Below are 20,000 nucleotides of genomic sequence, written 5' to 3' on the forward strand. Positions count from 1 at the left end.
ACATCATTCTTTTTTATTGGCAAACTGCCTCATGGTTACAATGAGAGACTGCATCAGTAATTCCTGTTGCTTATGGTGCGGAGTGCTACCGCAGCCTGGCAGCCAGTCCACCGAGTGCTCATTATCTCACTTCTGTCTCAGGTAGGGAGACTAGTAAAGGCTGTCCCAGAACCCCAGTCCACCGAGTGCTCATTATCTCATTTCTGTCTCAGGTAGGGAGACTAGTAAAGACTGGCCGTCCACTGGGTGCTCGTTATCTCACCTGTCTCAGGTAGGGAGACTAGTAAAGACTGACCCAGGATCTGAAAGGAGATGTAGGGTAGTGGGGTAAGGAGCAGAAAGGTTTCCTCCCTCTCTCCCTGTTTGTGTTTCTTTTCTTCCGTTCATTACTTCTCTGATTAGTTCACTGTATTGTTTTTCTGTCCTATTATTTTTCTCCACAAACCACAAACTCTCTCTGGCTTACTCTTTCTCTTTCTGTCTCTTACACAAAATCTTTCTCTCTCTCTCTCTCTCTCTCTCTCTCTCACTCTCTCACTTTCACACACAATCTCTTTCTGTCTCTCTTATTCACACAGTCTCTCTCTCTCTGTCTTTTTGTCTTTCTATCTCTCTCTCACACACACACACACACAGACTCCCTCTCTCTCCCGCCCTCTGTCTGCTCCCCCCTCTCTACCTCTCTCTCTCTCTCTCTCTCTTCTCTATCACTTCCCTATTCTGCGTGTCCCTGAGGGAGTCCTTGGGAGTCTCGGCTGCTGTTTAGGTGTAGTCCTTGAGAACCGCACAGCCCAACTTGGATGGCTGACAGCTCCTCTATTAGTGGGAGCTCCCAGCAGCCTGTGTTACACACACACACACACACACACACACACACACACAAACACACACACACACACACACACACACACACACACACACACACACACACACACACACACTCCCTTTGACGTGTCACTTTGTCTGAAATAGCAGCCATACGCCCCCTTATTCTGCTGATACCAGTGAATCCATAGAAATGATGTTACGGACTGGCCCTGTACAGGGAGACGTTGGCCTAAATATGTGTGTGTGTGTGTGTGTGTGTGTGTGTTTACTTAAGCCGGTGTGTGTGTGTGGGAGAGAGTCTGTGCCCAGTTTCTGCCAAGAGAAATCTGATTACTGCATACACTGTGCACAATCATTCTATTTCCCTTGGTTACTTAGAGTAGCAGGGAGAACGAGAGAGAGAGAGAGAGAGAGAAAGAGAGCGATGGAGAGCGAGAGAGATGGAGAGATGGAGAGCGAGAGAGAGTTTTGAAATCTACATGGGAGGGCTCTGTACCCAGTGATAGCGCTGTGTGATTTCTTGCACAAAGGCCCTGGAAGCGCCTGTGTTTTTTTTCTCATGCCATTGTGCTCGTCATGCTGGCTGGAGGCCCATTCATCTTCCTGGGTGGGGAGGACACATGAGTGGCCTTTACAAAGATAAATGGCGACAGGCACAGCCACAGCCACAGTCCCAAACCAGAAAAGGCCAGGACGGGCAAGGAAGAAGACAAACCAATGTGTTTCCTAAATGCGTGTGATCTGAGCCACTCTTCCCATGGATAAGCAATTACAGCCCGCGCTGGGAGGGTACTAGAACAGCAAGGACACTTAACACAGAGCTGTTACAAGCTGATCACTCCGCTTCCCTTTACAACCCACAGATTGCTGGCCTCTGTAATGTACCACCCGTTGCTAGGTTAGTTTAATTACCTACAGAAGCTTGAAAGCTGTATTTACAACTCTGCAGTGTGTGTGTGTGTTCGTGTGTGCATTTTTCTGTTTGTGTGTGTGTGTGTGTGTGTGTGTGTGTGTGTGTGTGTCTACTGGGAAGGTGGTGCTTGAGGGAAACACTTGCCCCACCATCACTCCACTTTTGAAGGTGAAATAATAATTGTGATGAGGTGCACACTTACAACATTAAAGAAAAAGAAAGTAATTTCTTTTGGTTGTCAAATACAAACCCTTCCAGACCTATAATAATGAGGTTATTGTTGGTTTCTATTTTCATTCTTCAGAGCTCCTATAAAAAGACTCAAATAGAAACAGGAAACCGAGAATTAACTGTAGCATTGGGAAGGCTCGTCTTTGTCTTTTCCCTTTACAATTGCATCTGTTTTATCAAAACAGAATACTGCACTGCTTATGTCTTCATCACAGTGTAACAACTATCTCCAGGACAACCAGGCATGTCACCCATAACCAATACAACTGAAAAAAAAAAAAAAAAACCTTTATTTATTTATGCGTTTGTTTTTATCGGCCAGTCTCAAGAGGCTCTTTCCCCTGTCTTGGTCCTGGAATTGGATTTCTGAGTGTGGGTGCTTACTCATGGTGACAGTGGAGGAGGCCTGCTCCTAATGCCAGCGATGCCATCCCGCCTCGGCTCCCACGGCCAGGGGGGGCTGGGCTGATTACTGCTGCTGGGGGGCTGTTTTGCCCTGAGCAGACACATTGGTGTTGGAGGAATGTCTCCCCTACCAATTACTTAATGTGTCTCTCTTTCTCAAACTGCTGGTGTGTGTGTGTGTGTGTGCGCCAAAAGCTATGATGTTGGGCAGAGGCAGGTAGTGGTAGACACACACTCACTTCACTCACTCAGACACACACACACACTTACTTCACTACTCTCTCTCACACACACACACACACACACAATGGACTGGGTTGTTGCTGCAGTTAGCATCGTGCTTATCATTCAGGCCTTAGCTCCTGTCACTAATTCTACTGAAGTCAGGCAGAGTTCATGCCTTTAAGCGTGTAATGTGCTACACCATGGTATGGGATCACTTTCATACAGTGGCTGTATGCATGAACACACACGCACACACACAGATACACACACAGACACGCACATAATGCAATGCCATTCAATCCTTTAGTTACCTTACTATCGGAATAGTTCAGTAATGGTCTATGGTCTTCATCTCCTTCATCGTGTGAGGTTTTATAATGTCTTTTTTGTGCATGTAATCTTTTGCAGAGTCAGAGGTATTCTCTGAAGTCTGACTGCAGATTAAGATCCTAAAGCACAGCCCCTTTTCTATCCTCACACACACACACACACTCACTTCACTCACACATACACACACACACACACACACACACACACACACACACTGGACTGGACTGGGTTGTTGCTGACTGCAGATTAAGATCCTAAAACACAGCCCCTTGTCTATCCTCAAACACACACACACACACATACACACACACACACACACACACACATCTCTCCTTAAATCCCTCCTGCTCAGCACTCTGTTTTACTCCTGCAGGAAATGATGACCAAGCTGATAACGGAGACCCCGGACCAGCCCATCCCTTTCCTAATCAGCCACCTGCAGAGCAAGCAGGAGAGCCCGGGCAAGCTGCAGAGGGCCCTGTCCGGCTCCGCCGCCCTGTGGGCAGACACCAGCGCAGCGGGTAAGGGCCGAGTGGGCAGCCAGACGCTGTCAGGGTGATGAGGAGACACTGAGCATCCTTTAGGGGCAGCTATGATGGGCAACATAACAGAGAGTCATTGTTTCAGACATTGTACACAGTTCAGTGTTCAGCTCAGTGTTCAGTTCAAGACTGACACGGTTATAGATGACAATGGGACTTGTCATTACCTTGTATGCATCTCCCAGTGTGTCGTCAGCCTACTGATACACCTCATTTGTAGCGCTAGTGCTCGTGCCTCTGTCACGTCATTCCTGTATGTGCGCGGCAGATGTACGCTAGATATACACGCTAGCATAATGGGTATACAGCACGGGAGCAGATAAGCCTGCAGGACTACACAGCCTCAGTACACAGCCCTGTTTGTTTCCTCTGTTTTCTTCTTTTCATATCTCTTTGGCTTCTATCTTGTGTCTTTATGCCTTTCTATCTATCTTGCTCTTTTTCTGTTTTCCCTTTTTCCTCGGTGTTGGTCACAGAGGCACACGCGCACACACACACACACTCTCTCCTTACACAAACATACACACATGCGCGCACACACACACACAAACACAAACACATACGCACTTAAGTAGACAGATTACTCAGAAAAGTTTCTGCATTTTTTGTGTGTTTTGTTGTTGTGGGCTGTATAGCTTTATTAGTGCAGCTTCCTTGGCTATCACTCTTCCCCGGCTCAGAGAGAAGTGTGTGTGTGTGTGTGTGTGTGTGTGTGTGTGTGTGTGTGTGTGTGTGTGTGCGGTTGTGCGGTTGTGCTGTGTGGATTTGATTAATCTCTCTGCAGAAAACAAAGGCAGTCGGCGGGAGTTCAGGAGTTATGAGAAGCCGTGGCAGATCCATCCCAAAAAGCCCAAGAAGTCGAAGAGTGACCTGGCCATGTCCAACATCTCCCCTCCCTCGCCAGAATCAAAGTCACGTGAGGATGAGATCTCTTCACTTCTGATAGAGCTGATAGAGTTCTAACAACACCAAGGTCAGGGGTTAGATGCCCAGGGAGCACTGATTTCATGATGGAGAAGCATACTGCATCTGTACTGTACTATATCAGTTGAGGTAAAGGAACAAATTATCCTAATTGACTGATAGAGCCAGGTGCTAACAAGGTAATGGCCAATGACCAGGATGGATGATAAGGTCATGGGGTCGGTGAGCAAGGAGCACATGCACTAATGAAAATGTATGTGTCTGTGCTATACTGTCCACTTTGGAGGAAAGCGTCTGTTGAAAATGAATAAATGTTAATAACGTGGAGCTGTCATTCTCAGCCCCATCATCATTAGATGAGCCAGTGCAGAAATGAGCCATCTGATGAAGGCAAGTGTGTGTGTGTGTGTGTGTGTGTGTGTGTGTGGGGGGGGGGGTTATTGGCCATTGGGGTCGTCTTGAGACCAGAGGAGAGAATTAAATAATTTAGCATCGCGCTCCGTCTCTGCCAGCGGCTCTATTTCAGGCCCAGTGATATTATCAACCCAATTTCACAGCGAATGACAGTGAAAGACACTATGTCATTTTTATAATTCTCTTATTCGTCTCTCCCTCTCTTTCTTACAGTTTTTTAAGGGATATGTGTTCAGTTTTATTTCTCAGTTACCCGCTGAGATACACACATCACAAATGTCGCTTGCACAGCTGGAAATGCTTTTAAAAAATATTTTTGTTTTGGCAGTGGATGAACTCCTCTCACATTGTTTGCAGCCCGTAGGCAGTGCGCGTCAGTTCACACGCTCTTTAAGATCAACAGTGTACATTACAACAGCTTATGAATTACAGCATCTTATGAGCTGCACTGATCCGCTACCATGCTGTAATTGAGGGCGGAACATGTTTTGTACTCTTTCTGACAGCTGGGCTCTCAGATCTCAGTGTATCCCCCTTCATACAACCCAGCGATCTAGATCAAACTTCCCTGGGTAATGCAGTCCAGGCCAGCGCATTAGCATCCTCGCTCATGCCTTTAGCCAGGGGGCTAAGGGGGAGATAAGCGCTAAAGAGCTGCCCTGCGCTGTCTGTCCGGGCTTTCCTCTCTCGTTATCCCCAAGCCACGCAGTGCTCAGTGCTGACCGCCTTGTCTGTGGACTCCTCCTGAGGGCCCGTCCGTCACACACACTCGGCAGACCTGCTCTGCTACAAGGCTGCTCAGCCACCGCGGCTCAAAGGGAGCCGAGCTCTGGCTCAGGTGGTGCTGAGGACGCTGTGGCACATTAACTCCCCTCTTGTTATCTCCCTGGACCCGTGGAATGCCTCCATGCTGAAGCATAGCTAGGAATTATGGGAACTATTGAAGAAATCCTGAACTGAGCCTCCTGGATTTGATGCTGTTAACCCACCTTTGCTTTGGCCCTGCCATGTCGCGCACAACAATTCTCAAAACTGCCTACTGCCAATTTAACTGTAATGGCTAAATTGTAGGGAATTCACACTTCTAGACTGCATGTAGGTCACTGTAGATTCTCGTAGCTAGTAGCCTTGGAAACTGCCACCTTGGATAGTGTTCCCTAAGGGAATACAACAAGCCAGTGAACCACCCGAACAGGAGAGTCAGTGGCTGAACTAGCAGAGACGGCTGGTGGGTCTGTCACCCTTCTGACACACACGGCTCATATTCTTCCTGTCAGAGTGTCAGAAGCCTGGTTCGGGGCCAGGACAAGAGAGACAGGGAGAGGGTGACAGAGAGAGAGTGAGAGAGAGAGCGCATAGACTAGCAGCATCTGTGTCACAGCCAGTTTCGTCACGTCAGTTGCACTTACACCAGTGTTGACACCTGTCAGTTACACTGGCTGTTCCACAGATGAAATCAGTCAGGTTAGAGACTCTCTCTCTCTCTCTCTCTCTCTCTCTCTCTCTTTCTCTCTCTCTTTCTTTCTCTCTTGCGCTCTCTCTCGCTCTCTCTATCGTGCATTCTCTCTCTCTGGGCCTCTGCCCCTATGGAACCCGCAGGCAGGCATGTTACTCAAAGGTCCAGCCACCTAACAATAGACTGTTGGTCTCACCTAAATGAGCAAGAATAATCTTCACCAAACATGCTCCCTAATGAAAGTCCAGTCTTATTAGCATGCTCTGCTGTCTAAACTGTACATACTTATGATTCAGTCCTGCTCTAAAGGTCCAGGGTGACTAAGCAAGCGGCCGTCTGCATATCAACTACACCTCCTTTTAAAATGTATTTTACACACCTCGAGCGGAATAGGAGAATATATATTTGATATATTCACAGTCACGGCCGCTGTGTCTACTTTCCATAAGACCGGGTAGTTTGTGAGGTATAGACATTCGTGGAGTGCCGGTGGAGGGAGGGAGGGAGTGGAGGAGAGGGATCCTGACTGATGGTATCTGCATCTGGGTCAGCCTTGGTTTGACCCATTTCGAGGAGTTAATTACTCTGAGTATTGCAGACTTACAGCAGCTGAGAGGTGGATATCAAAGAATGAGATAGTAGGTTGGTGGATTAGTGTGTGTGTTTGTTTTCTGTGTGTGTGTGTGTGTGTGTGTGTGTGTGTGTGTGTGTGTGTGTGTGTGTGTGTGTAAGAGAGAGATGCTGAAGGACTGAAAGTTTGGCTGGTAGCATGTGGCTGATGATTCAACATATTTACAGGGTTTTCATAGAGACTCATAAAACACAGCTGTTGACGACAAAGTTTCCCTGCAGTCCCCCTTAATGATAGCTTGTCTGGATATAAAAGTGGAAACTTCTAGATTTCTAAAACAAATGGACATGAAGAGCATGCTAGCATGCTAGCTAGCTAGCTATGAACATTTCAATTCTGTTTCTAGATCAGATAAGCTGTAACAGGAGTGGAGTAAAGAATGATTTAGAAACACTAATGATTTCTTGTGTGTGTGTTTGTGTCTCCATTCTTCATAGCATCCCTGGTGGAAACTTCTAGACATTTATAAATAAACGCAAGTAAATGAGATGAGAATGCTAGCCTGCTATTTAGCCTCTTGTCTGTGCGTGTTCCCAGTGCCTCGCTCTATAGAGCGCCCCTCGTGGGAGTGGAGGTCCAAGCCAGAGAGTCATGATTTTGATGAGCTCAACCACATCCTACAGGAGAGCAAGAAGCTGGGGAAGGCCCTGGAAAACCTGTCCCGCAGTGAGTTGATGCAACCCTCTACTTCCGATGAGTAGTGTTTGTGTGTGTGTGTGTGTTTGTGTTTGTGTTTGTGTGTATGTGTGGGTGTGTGTGTGTGAATTTATATGTGTTTTTATATCAATCTATGTACTCTCAGCTTGTGTCTGGACATGTGCTGGTTAGTTTGTTTTCTGCAGAAAAAGACAGCCATAGACTGAATGTAGAAATACAAAATGTTTATGCTAACCTGATGAGTCTGTAAAGTTTAAATTAAGGCTTGTTCTTTTGTCCTTAGGTATCGCTGAGTCAGATGATCAGGTAATATTATTTTCTGTGTATTGTACATCCCAACCAAGTCTGTCTTGTTAACATGGATCTGTATATAGCCTGCCCACAGAATGAATGCTGTAAACGATACACACATCACTTGCGTGTGTATACGAAACGTCCTCGTTTATGGTTTAATAATAGCTTCTATTTAAAATGCAGGATGAGCGTAGTTGGAGTGTGTTTGTGGCCGGTGTTTGAGGAGGGTGTTTGATGAAATGAGATGTGTGCTGCTTTGCCTGTAATACTTCACAGACCTTTCATCTGCCTTCATCTGCCTGGCTCCCAGCCCAGAGCTACAGCCCCCCCCGGACACGTGGAGCGGGCTGGATATTAAAACCCTCCGCTTTAATATAAATGAAATGTCATTGGGTTCTCCTCTTCCTGCATGTGGGGGAATAGATCCGGGGATATTCATAGGAGGACGAGGTGGAGGAGGAAATGGGGTGGGGTGTTTGCGCGGAGGATTAAAATGTGTAAATGTTGGGAAACACAAGCCGGGAAGGCTGAGGGGAATACTAATGGCCTCCGAAAAACAGAGATCCTCATGGGTTATAGCAGCTGTCTCCGGCTCAGAAACAAGATCCCCAGATATGCCAGATACGGGCCGGAACAGAGGTGCGGTCCAAATAGCAAACAAACACTTTAAGGAGGTCGTTTTTCGGGGAACAAGCATGGATGCTGGGCTAGGGTTTAAGTTTAAAAGTAGTGTGTAGTTTTTAGTGGCATCTATTAGTAGAAATGGAATATAATATTGATAATTATCTTTTCATTAGTGCATGAATCATTATGTTTTCGTTGGCTTTGAAAGAGCCCTTCGTATCTACATAGGGAGCGGGTCCTCTTCCACGGAATCCGCCACGTGGCACCGTCATATTTCTACAGAACGGACAAACCAAAACACTGGCTCTAGAGAGGGCTTTTTGCCTTGATATGCTATTTGACCGTAGGTACTCACACACGCTTGTAAAGGGAAGGGTATTCAGCTGGTTGCAATTCAGCAACCTCACCACGAGATGCCACTAAAAACTACACACTGTACCTTTAAATCGAACAATTTGGAATGTTTACACAAAAAGGTTCAAATTTAAAAGTTTAAAGAAAACACGTTCGCCTCGAATGTCTGCCGAATTTGAGCGCACCTCAGATTAAGAGCCAGGTGATGTTTGGGACATGGTTAGGATGAGGAGTGAGGGAATAGGAGGCCTTCCTGCTGACTGTCCCAAACACCCTCCTCTGTGGCCGGCTGTTTGAATATGTACTGTATGTGCAGTAGGCTGTGTTGAAATGCTTAGGCTTAATGTATTTGTCTAATGCAGGGTCTTGTCATGTGTTCTCCTTTTCTACATCTTTTCTTCTTTTGGTGTTCTGTCATGTTTCTCCTTCATATGGTTTATGGTCTGTATCACTTTTTCCCCTACCTACTTTTTTTCTACTTTTTTCCCTCCTCCATTTTCTTCTTCTCCCCTCTATTCACTCCTCTTTCCTTTCCTCATTCCTTCCTCTTATTTTGCCTCCTTCTCTCTCTTTCCCTCTCTCTCCCTCCCTCTGTCTTTCCCTCAGGACCTGTGCTTGTATAACTCGTCTGTGCTGAAACCGCGGGTGGTAGGGGAGTGGGTTGGCCGAGAGGAGGACGACTCGGATCCTCTGGCGGCCGAGATGCTGCAGCCTCCCGTCCCCAGAGCCAAGACCGAGAGCTGGGGGAGCGAGGAGAACAGCCCTGCAGGGAGGTGAGCAGATGTGGTGGAGAGAGAGGGGGGTAGAGAGAGAGAGAGAGAAAGATGGTAAGGGGGAAGATATGAAGAACCAAGACCGAGAGCTGGGGGAGCGAGGAGAACAGCCCTGCAGGGAGGTGAGAAGAGGTGGTGGAGAGAGAAGGGGATAGAGAGAGAGAGAGAGAAAGATAGTGAGGGGGGGAAGAGATGAAGAACCAAGATCGAGAGCTCGGGAGCGAGGAGACCAGCCCTGCAGGGAGGTGAGGAGAGGGGGAGGAGGGCGAGGGAAAGAGAAAGAAAACAAGAGGGAAGGAAAGAGAGGCGGAGGTAGAGAGAGAAAGGTAGGGGGAGAGAGCGAGCCACAGAGATGGAGGGAAAGAGAAAGGGAGGGAGTAAGAGAGTGAAAGATAGAGCAAGGGAGAGGAGGAGAGTGGGAGAGAGGGATAAAGGGAAAATGAGACAGATGTGTGGAAAAAGAAAGTGGGTGAGGGAGTGAAGTAGTTAGAAAGATATAGAGAGTGGGAGAGAGAGGGGGAGGAAGAGGAGGAAAGGTCTTATAACTATAAATGATATCATTTCAAGAGGAGACCCATTGTCTTATATTCAGTCCTAAGGAGGGGATTTAAAAACACAAGAGGGAGTCAAGTGGAGGTTTCTCACCTACACTCCTGCAAACTCAAAGTCCAATCTGTGCTATGAGCACCAGGAGAAGACAGAGCAGAACATGCTGTGTTCCCCCCTCCCATGTAACGTTCAGTACGTGTTCTACTGTGTTTCCCCTCCCATGTAACGTTCAGTACGTGTTCTACTGTGTTCCCCCCTCCCATGTAACGTTCAGTACGTGTTCTACTGTGTTTCCCCTCCCATGTAACGTTTAGTACGTGTTCCACTGTGTTTCCCCTCCCATGTAACGTTCAGTACGTGTTCTACTGTGTTTCCCCTCCCATGTAACGTTTAGTACATGTTCTACTGTGTTCCCCCTCCCACGTAACGTTCAGTACGTGTTCTACGTACAGTACGTGTTCTACTGTGTTTCCCCTCCCATGTAACGTTCAGTACGTGTTCCACTGTGTTCCCCCTCCCATGTAACGTTCAGTACGTGTTCCACTGTGTTCCCCCTCCCATGTAACGTTCAGTACGTGTTCTACTGTGTTCCCCCTCCCATGTAACGTTCAGTACGTGTTCCACTGTGTTCCCCCTCCCATGTAACGTTCAGTACGTGTTCCACTGTGTTCCCCCTCCCATGTAACGTTCAGTACGTGTTCTACTGTGTTCCCCCTCCCATGTAACGTTCAGTACGTGTTCCACTGTGTTCCCCCTCCCATGTAACGTTCAGTACGTGTTCTACTGTGTTCCCCCTCCCATGTAACGTTCAGTGCGTGTTCCACTGTGTTCCCCCTCCCATGTAACGTTCAGTACGTGTTCTACTGTGTTCCCCCTCCCATGTAACGTTCAGTACGTGTTCCACTGTGTTCCCCCTCCCATGTAACGTTCAGTACGTGTTCTACTGCATGTCGGGGTTCAGCAGCGCGATGGTTATTCATGCCCCTGCACCGCTTTGTATTTGGTGTGGCAGATGAGCATTTAGTCATGTAATCCTTTGAACTCTAAGCCTGTATGCGTGTACGTACGTGTGTGTGTATGTGTGTGTGTGTGTGTGTGTGTTTGTGTGTGTGTGTGTGTGTGTGTGTGTGTGTGTGTGTGTGTGTGTGTGTGTGTGTGAGTGTGTGTAAGCGTATGTATGTGTGTGTGAGTGTGAGAGAGAGAGTGAGTGTTCGTAGACCATCATTTCGTCCACTGAGGACGCAGCTAATTATCTTGAATCGTACCTGAAACCATACATCAGAGCAGCAGGGTCAGTGTGACAGAAGGTGGCTTGATTCCATTAGCTTATTCTGTTCACTTGATTACACAAGAATTACTGCGCCTGGGGCTTGATTAAGCCGACCATCCAGCCGGCCAGCCATCCAGCCAGCCTGCCGAGCGAAACACTGGTCCCCGTAGGCGGCGACACATAAGTCATCTCATTTCACCCGCGAAGGGCAAACCAGACGGATCTGATCTTAGACCAGTGCCATGGGTTCACTTTAATGAAACATTTCACTGGCACTGCCTGAAGATCGTACCCACTGTGACGCCATACGCTTGGACAGATGAACTGAACTGTCTGTTCTCTGTGTGAATGGATATGACATGAATATCATTTCAGTGATAAATGGAGGACGGATTCATTCAAGTGTAGATATGTCTGTTATTCAGTTATCTACTATGACTGGGTATTGTGAGGCTAACGCGCAGTGAAGGCATTCTCACGTTCAGTGCTAGAGCTCAATGAAAAGTTGATTGCACTCCAGTCTAATATGAGACGTTCAGTCTGACGTTTCTCGCTTTCCCTCACAGCCCCACCTGCCCCCCCCCCCCCCCCTGTCACCTGCGCTGTAGTGTCAGCCGCATGAGTGGAGTCCCAGCGTGGCTCGGGGCCGATGTCCTCCTGCTGTAATCTCCATGCTGGGCTGAGTGGTCGTTCTGGCAGCAGTAGCAGCTCTGGTCTCTGCAGCTCCGAGTGCAGCTGGACTAATCTCACGCTCTTCCACAAAGCAGAGCTCTTTGAGCACAGAAGAATGGTGCCATTTCTCCCTCTAACCTGCCCTTTGCCCATACTGGGTCTCACCTTAGCTTTTAGAGTGGAAAGGGAAGGAGAGAGGGCAGAGGAGGTGCGGAGGTGTGCAGGGGGGAGGAGGTGTTGGAGGAGACGGAGCGGGTGAGAGATGGAGGCTCCGGCGTGGCCCCCTTCCAGTCCTCTCCTCCAGTGCTGCCAGGTCTGTGTGGGATGCTGACTATACCATGCAGTGGATGGCAGTCTCTCTTTCTCCTCCACACTTCTCTATCTCTCTTTCTCCTCCACAAATCTCTATCTCTCTCTTTCTCCTCCACACTTCTCTATCTCTCTCTTTCTCCTCCACACTTCTTTATCTCTCTTTTTCTCTCCTCATGTCTCTCAGTCTATCCAAGTTTCTCTTTTTCCATCCACACTTCTTTATCTTTTCTTTTTCTCTCCTCATGTCTCTCAGTCTATCCAAGTCTCTCTTTTTCCATCCACACTTCTTTATCTCTCTTTTTCTCTCCTCATGTCTCTCAGTCTATCCAGGTCTCTCTTTTTCCCCTCTGTCATTTCTCATCAATCTTGTGTTCTTGGCTCTTCAGGCTGTCTTTCTCTTTCTACAGCAGCTTCTCTACACACACACGCACACACGCATACACACACACACACACACACACACACACACACACACACACACACACACACATATGCACACACACAGAGAGTATAATACGTCTGCGCTTGGTATCACCAGTCTGTGATAACATTATGTGCCCCATACAGCTCAGATTGGAATCCCCATTCTAAAGGTTTTTAATCACTAGCAGAAAAAGATAAAGAAGAGAGAGAAGTAGTGAGAGAGAGAGAGAGAGAGAGAGAGGGAGAAAGAGAGCGAGAGAAAGGAGTTGAAGCGAGTTGAAGCGTATTACTTCTCATATTACTGTATTTTCTTTCTTTACACACTAACTTTTTATATTACTGTATTTTCTGTCTTTATACACGCACTCACATTCTGTTTTTTCTCAATCTTATATGATCACAAATGAATGTGTTGTTTACTGATTTGAATTAAATTGAATTGAAGCAGAGGCAGCTGGAATAGAGAAAAAGGAGTGAGGGGAGGAAGAGGCAGAGGGAGTGACAGAGAGAGAAGGAGAAAGAGAGAGAGAGAGAGGGAAAAGGAGAGTGGGAGAGCGCAAGCAGAGGGTGCTTGTGCGTGGACCGCTAATGATCACTGATCACCTCCATCTGTGAGTCATCCACCTCTCACGCTTAGTGCTGTCCTCTGATTACAGAACCCCCCCCCCCTCACACACACTCACACACACACACACACACACACACAATTACCCCTCCTCCACCACCATACCTCAGACATCATCCTAATGTAATTACACAGCCGTAATCATTTACTGAGAGGAAAGCCAGCCACTCTCAATATCGAGCACCATAACTGGACCACCACCCCCACTATCAATACAACCAGCCCCTCCGTCACCCAATTCACATGTAGTTACTAACACTGGGCCACACCTGGGCCGTATTTGAGACATATTTAAGGCTGTTATTTAGACGTATTTGAGACATATTTGAGACATATTTGAGACATATTTGAGACGTATTTGAGTCGGACCTGGGCTAGATCTGGGGTAGATTTATCCCAGCGTTTGCAGCTGTGAGGGATTTCTTTGCTCAGTGTTTTTTTATTATTATTATTTCTCAGCCTCAGTGCTAATGTCCTCTGGGGTCTGGCCATGTTTGTTGTTGTTGATGTGGATCCAAAGAAACAAATTACCTGAGCCGCGCTGGGCTGCGCTGTGCCATGCAGTGCTGACGGAGGCGCTGAGAGTGATATGAAGGTGTCTCCCACAGGAACGAACAGACAAACACACAAACACACACACACACACAAACACACTCAGACACACACACACACACACACACACACACACATACACTCTTGCACACCTCTCTCTCACACACACACACTCGCACACACACACTCACACTCTCTCTCTCAGACACACACACACACACACACCTCTCTCTCTGACACACACACACACACACACACCTCTCTCTCTCAGATACACACACACACACAAACTCTCTCTCTGTTTCAGACACACACACACACACACACACACACATACACAACACAGACTCACACACACAACCCCAACACACACGGAAACCTGTTATTTCTTCACATATACGCACAGACATTGCATGATGCACACACACTGACACACTCGCTTCGCTCCACTGGGGATTGTCTCCAGCCGTTGCAACCTAACGGCCGTCGTCCTCTGGTGAAACTATTGGACCAGCCATTAACCAATTGGCATTGACCACTATGGGATAGCTATACTTACTGCTAAGATGGTGCAAGCTGATGAGGGTGTGGGGTGTGTGTGGGGTGTGGCGGCGGGCCCGGTTTCGATTCAGGATCACTGCAGGTTGTCTGTATGTTGCTTTGGATAAAAGTGCCTGCTGATCTTTACCTTCGATATATTTGCCTTTTCCGGAACCCTGTTGGCATTAAGGAAACAACTTGATGAATAAATGTACACATTCTTCTTGCTCCGGCTTCAATTGTTTGATGTTTGCTAGCATTGCTACTATTGTTTGTATTGCTTAATTTAGCTCTAGAACTGCCGCCATTGTTGTAACTACATCTGAAACTAACGCTTTATTTCGATGTCATCCCACCTAGCCACGCCCACTGGTCACTGATTGGTCTGCCCTTCAGAATGGCTCAGCGAATCATCTTGTGAGGAGGGTTTCCAGACTATAATCCCAGTGAAGATTAGGCTGGCAAGAGGGCCAATAAGATTCTGCCACTGCCCAAGAGAGCGCTGAAGTTTTACTGACAGAGATTGACAAAGTGTGGAAGAGTTTCAATGATTGTTCTTTCTACGTGATGTTCATCTGTGATGGGTTTTTTTTCCGATTTGGGCGTAGTTCTGGCAGCAAACTAAAGTCGACCGGTGGCATAATGAAACTAGATTGATCGGTGGAAATTAAGATATAAAGCATTACCATACCATTACCATAATAGCATTACCATTTTTTTTTATTGCTGGTTGCAAATACAGCTCTAGACATGGATTCTCTGCAATTTGAATAAATTGAGTCAGTGATGCAGCTTGCATCGATAACTACACTTGAGAGTTCTGATCTTTTAGTAACAGCCATAGACTCATAGGATCTAATGAATAATTAATAATAAATATATAATATATTGTAATAAATATATATAATGATAATAAATGTCAATTCTGTGACAACTCGAACTTCACAAAATGTAGATAAGACACTGTAATGTATTTGTGGGTATTTCTATTCACTCTTCTATTCACTCTTCAATACTCACGTAACTACCTGGACCATAACTGCCTTGCCTGGAGGTTGCTCTGGATGCTCATTGACAAGAGAGAAATGCCCCTCTTGTACGAGGAAGTTGTGATGGTAAATTAGGGCAGAGGGTCTCACTGTCTGCCTAGTATAGCAAGGCCAGAGACAGTCAGAGTGGGGCTGGGCTGGGCTGGGCTGGGCTGCTCTGGGCTCGGCAGGAGTCTGCGTGATCTTTGAAGAACTCTCCCCATGCCCAGCAGGTGTTGGTGCAGCCGACTTGACTTGACTTCCTCACGGAAATAATAAGAATGTCAGAATAATTGTGTTCATCTTTTCTCTCACTCTTGCTGTGACTGTGTGTAGGTGTGTGTGCGTGTGTATTTGTCAGGTCCTTAATGTCACGCTACTTATGTTCCACGCGGGAGTATTTTGATCATAGTACATGGCTGATTTGCACAGTCACTGAGCTGATTCTTCTTGACAGCTCTCTGACCACCAATTGGGCTAATTATATGTTAATGGAACTGTTGTTGTGCATTTTGATGTTGATCCTGGTTGATCCTATTACCTGCAACAGTTAGCTCTCCCTGTGGCTTCCTGATACTGTTTCAATGACACATCTGACTGCTTTGTGCAGGAGATGATTCCCCTTCACGGTTTGGCATCTAAGATTGTTATTGACTTAGTTAGGTACAGGCACTTTATTGGAAATGTAAGTAGGACATTAGATGGGAATGGTGTCTAGAAGTGCAAAGTAAATTACAAAAAAATATCCTGTGCTTTGTTTCTCTCATGAAAGCACAGCCAATGAAAGAAAATTATATTGCATTTTTCTATTTCATTTAGATGTTTCCAAACACCAGTCGATATCGTTGCCATTTCTCATAAAAGAAAGTATGTGTATATGGAAACACACACAGGCACACACATGCACACACAAACACACACACACACTTTCTCTCAACACTAATACATCCCTAGGAGTTTCTCTCTGTCTCTCTCCTCTCTCTTTCTGTTCTTCCTTCCATTTCTCTCGGTATGAGAAACCTGTGGGTGTTTAATATGGAATATATTTATTTGAAAAAAAAGTTATTTTCTCTGCAGTGCCTCTGAGACCGGTTTTCTTTGGCTGTTGATGAGCAGAGCGGGGGGATAAGCCTGGCAGGTTTGCTGACACAGTCACCTTACAGATCCCAGCAGAGACGGATGGCTGGGATGATGGTGGTGGCTACTGTAGTTACTAAACTATTGCAGGAAGAAGACCACTCTGCTTCCTTCATGTGGAGAGGCCCCATTAGCATAGTAATGTCCTGCACCGGACTCTAAGGAAGTGTGGAAGTGAACACGAGGCTGGATTATCAGTGAGTAGCAGTCATTCCAATTAGATAACAATCAAGAGAGGCCTCTCAGGCCAGCTTTAACAGGTCTGTACACACAGGAAATTAATGTCATCAGCAAAGGGAAGAGGTGGCACACACACACACAAACAGACACACAGACACACACACAGACACATACGCACACACACCCTCCCAAGCACACTTGCATGCAAGCACACACACATACACACACACACACAGACAGACACTCACTCACACAGACACACACACACACACACACGCACTCTCAAGCACACATGCATGCAAGCACACATACACACACACACACACACATACATTTCCATAACATATTTCTGTATCTATGCAGATTAGGGTTTATTGGAAAACTTGGGGAGCCGTTTTCATCAGTCTGAACCATATGCTGTGGGACTGTCAGGCAATTAGTGCAGCTCATCGCTGGGGCATAAGTGTGAAGGAGTCTATTGTGTTACGCAGCACCGCAGGTGAACTCTCCCTACCCCTCGTCTCTCTCTCTCTCTTTATCATACGCCTGTCTCTGGGCCATTTCACTTCACAGTGGATGACTTCAGTGTTCCAGGCCGTTTGCAAGGTGAAGGCATCTCAACTGGCTATGCTCTGGCAGGACGATCACCGCTCCCATTAAACCTCTGAAGTCCATCGCTTTACGCTTTCAAGCCACCATCTGTCCCTGTGCTTTTGGGATCACATGCGTGGTAGCGCATAATACCCACAATCCTCTCTCTCTCTCTCTCGTGCGTTTTGCCATCTCTGCCTGTAATTATTGCTCATGTACTCCACTTCCTGCTAATCAGTGCAGGAAAGTGTCTCTCTCTCTTTCTGATGGCCTGGTGGTGTGTTTATCATATCAAACAATCCCTTGACCGGCTGCCAAACTGGAACCAGGCCTGTTGCTAATCACAGTCAGACAAAGATGAAGTGTCGAGGGGAGGAGAGTCCAGCTGCTTCATGCTTAACCACAGCATGGAATAAAGAGTCCAGTTTAGAGACCTTCAAGTGCCTTTGGAAGCTGGAGGTTAAGTAAAAACTGCTCCATGCAAAGGACACTCTCCAGGAAGAAAAGGATCCTTCACGCCTGGGAAGTGTTCAGAGCCCTTAAATAGTTGGACTTAAATTAAAATGTGTGTTGTTATTGCTATGTACTTAAGTAATAATGTAATATTGTGGTACTTAAGTAGTTAATGTTACTGTGCACGTATTACTAAATGTCTACAACCATGTTTGTAAAATGAACTCTATCCCCCAAATATATGTTGTAAATTTTGTACTGAATGTGTATCAGTACATTGCCAATTAATTGTCAAGTACATAGTGTAGGCCAGGCCTGGAAACTGTTCTAAAGTTCACTGGCACAGTATGTTCCACACAGGCATCCGTAGACCTTTCCCTTCATTCCACAACTCCTTTAATTTATCTGTAGAGAAAGGCTTAGGGTGTAGGTTAGGGGTGGGGAAGGACATCACTCTGACACCCCCGAGGAGGAAGTGAAGTATGAGATGCTACGATGGAGCTACGCCATATCAGCCCCCGGTCTTGGACCGTGTACAGTTCACTCTCTCTTCACTCTCTCTCCCAGAGAGTAATTAACACCACACACACACACACACACACACACACACACACACACACACACACACACACACACACATACACACACACACACACCTGTGGGATTACTTTCATAGTTCAGGTGCCAAGTGCAAGCTCTTCTTGGAAGTTTGAGATGAAGCCGTTCTCAGAAAGGAAGCACAGAGTTCAGAGTGTGACTTTCAAGCGTGACCAGGTGAAGTAAACATTTCTGAGGATAATACATAGCAATAGTACTGGACTAGATATGGGCTCTCCGTAACATAGCGAGAGGTGGCAAAGATGCGATCGATTGTAAGCCGGAAGGATAAGGACATCTCTGGTCAGAAGAAAGTGAGAAGAATAACAGTGATGTGTGAGTTTCCAAATGTGGAACGTGGAATTACATAGAGAAATGACTTTCACATGCAATGTTGCTGTTACCTGTTGAGTCAGTGCCAAAGCTATGCCTGTGTCTCCTTTGCTGTGGGCTGGAGTCTGGTCATGAGTGAACATGTCCTCTCTCTCTCTCTCTCCCCCCCCCCCCCCCCCCCCCACAGCCTGTCCATGGAGACCAAGAGCAAAGGGCTGAGGCAGCAGCAGCAGCACCATAAGAAGCTGCTGGCGGCCATGTTGTCCCAGGACTCCTTCGACTCCATGCCCAGCTCTGCTCCCTCTGTCACCGAGGATGAGATGGAGGATGAAGACGACGCCATGGAACTGCTGGGTATGGAGTTTCTCTTTCTCTCTCTCTTTCTCTCTCTCTCTCTCTGTCTCTGTCAGTCTCATACACACGCACACAAGTAGACACAAACTTCTCCCTCTCTATCTCTGTCTATCTCACACGCACACGGACACAAATACATATAAACTTCTCTTTCTCTCTCTCTGTCGCTGTCTATCTCATACACACACACATGAATACATACAAACTTTTAGACAATGAGGACAACTACGGATCTTTTTCTCTCTGTGTGCAATCTTGTACTTTACAGCTTTAACTCCTGCACTCTGGAACTCAAAACTCTCTCACACACACTATTTTATAAAAGTGTTTGTAAATGTGTGCTTGCTTATGCTTGCTTGAATGTGAGTTTGTGAGCGTGTGTGTGTGCATATGTGCGTTTTTGGTTTATTTTGTGTGTGTGTGTGTGTGTTTGTGTGCGTGTGTGTGTGTGTGTGTGTGATTGCACTCTGTTTCCTCGTGTTTGATTGTGAAGATGTGTGTTTTGAATTGCGTCTGATGAGGAGACGTGCTCAGAGGCCGCCAATCGTGATGCCCCTCTTCTCCACTCTCTCTCTCTCTCTCTGTCTCTTCTCCACTCTCTATCTCTCTCTCTTCTCCACTCTCTCTCACTCTCTCTCTTCTCCACTCTCTCTCTCTGTCTCTTCTCCACTCTCTCTCTCTTCTCCACTCTCTCTCTCTCTCTCTCTCTCTTCTCCACTCTCTCTCTCTCGCTTCTCCACTCTCTCTCTCTCTCTCACACACTCTCTTGCTGACTCTCTCTTC

General features: G+C 46.7%; 1 protein-coding gene across 1 annotated transcript in view; it reads left to right on the top strand.

Annotated features, from left to right (window-relative positions):
- Positions 1-20,000, top strand: part of c17h8orf34 (chromosome 17 C8orf34 homolog) — a 78,659-nt gene that overhangs the window by 12,269 nt on the left and 46,390 nt on the right. The window contains exons 2-7 of the mRNA XM_031584117.1: positions 3,306-3,453; positions 4,259-4,390; positions 7,437-7,565; positions 7,840-7,862; positions 9,435-9,601; positions 19,051-19,217. Coding sequence (XP_031439977.1) covers positions 3,306-3,453; positions 4,259-4,390; positions 7,437-7,565; positions 7,840-7,862; positions 9,435-9,601; positions 19,051-19,217 — 766 coding nt within the window. The remainder of the gene's footprint in view (positions 1-3,305; positions 3,454-4,258; positions 4,391-7,436; positions 7,566-7,839; positions 7,863-9,434; positions 9,602-19,050; positions 19,218-20,000) is intronic.

This window comes from Clupea harengus, chromosome 17 (assembly GCF_900700415.2).
Source record: "Clupea harengus chromosome 17, Ch_v2.0.2, whole genome shotgun sequence".
Lineage (NCBI taxonomy): Eukaryota > Metazoa > Chordata > Actinopteri > Clupeiformes > Clupeidae > Clupea > Clupea harengus.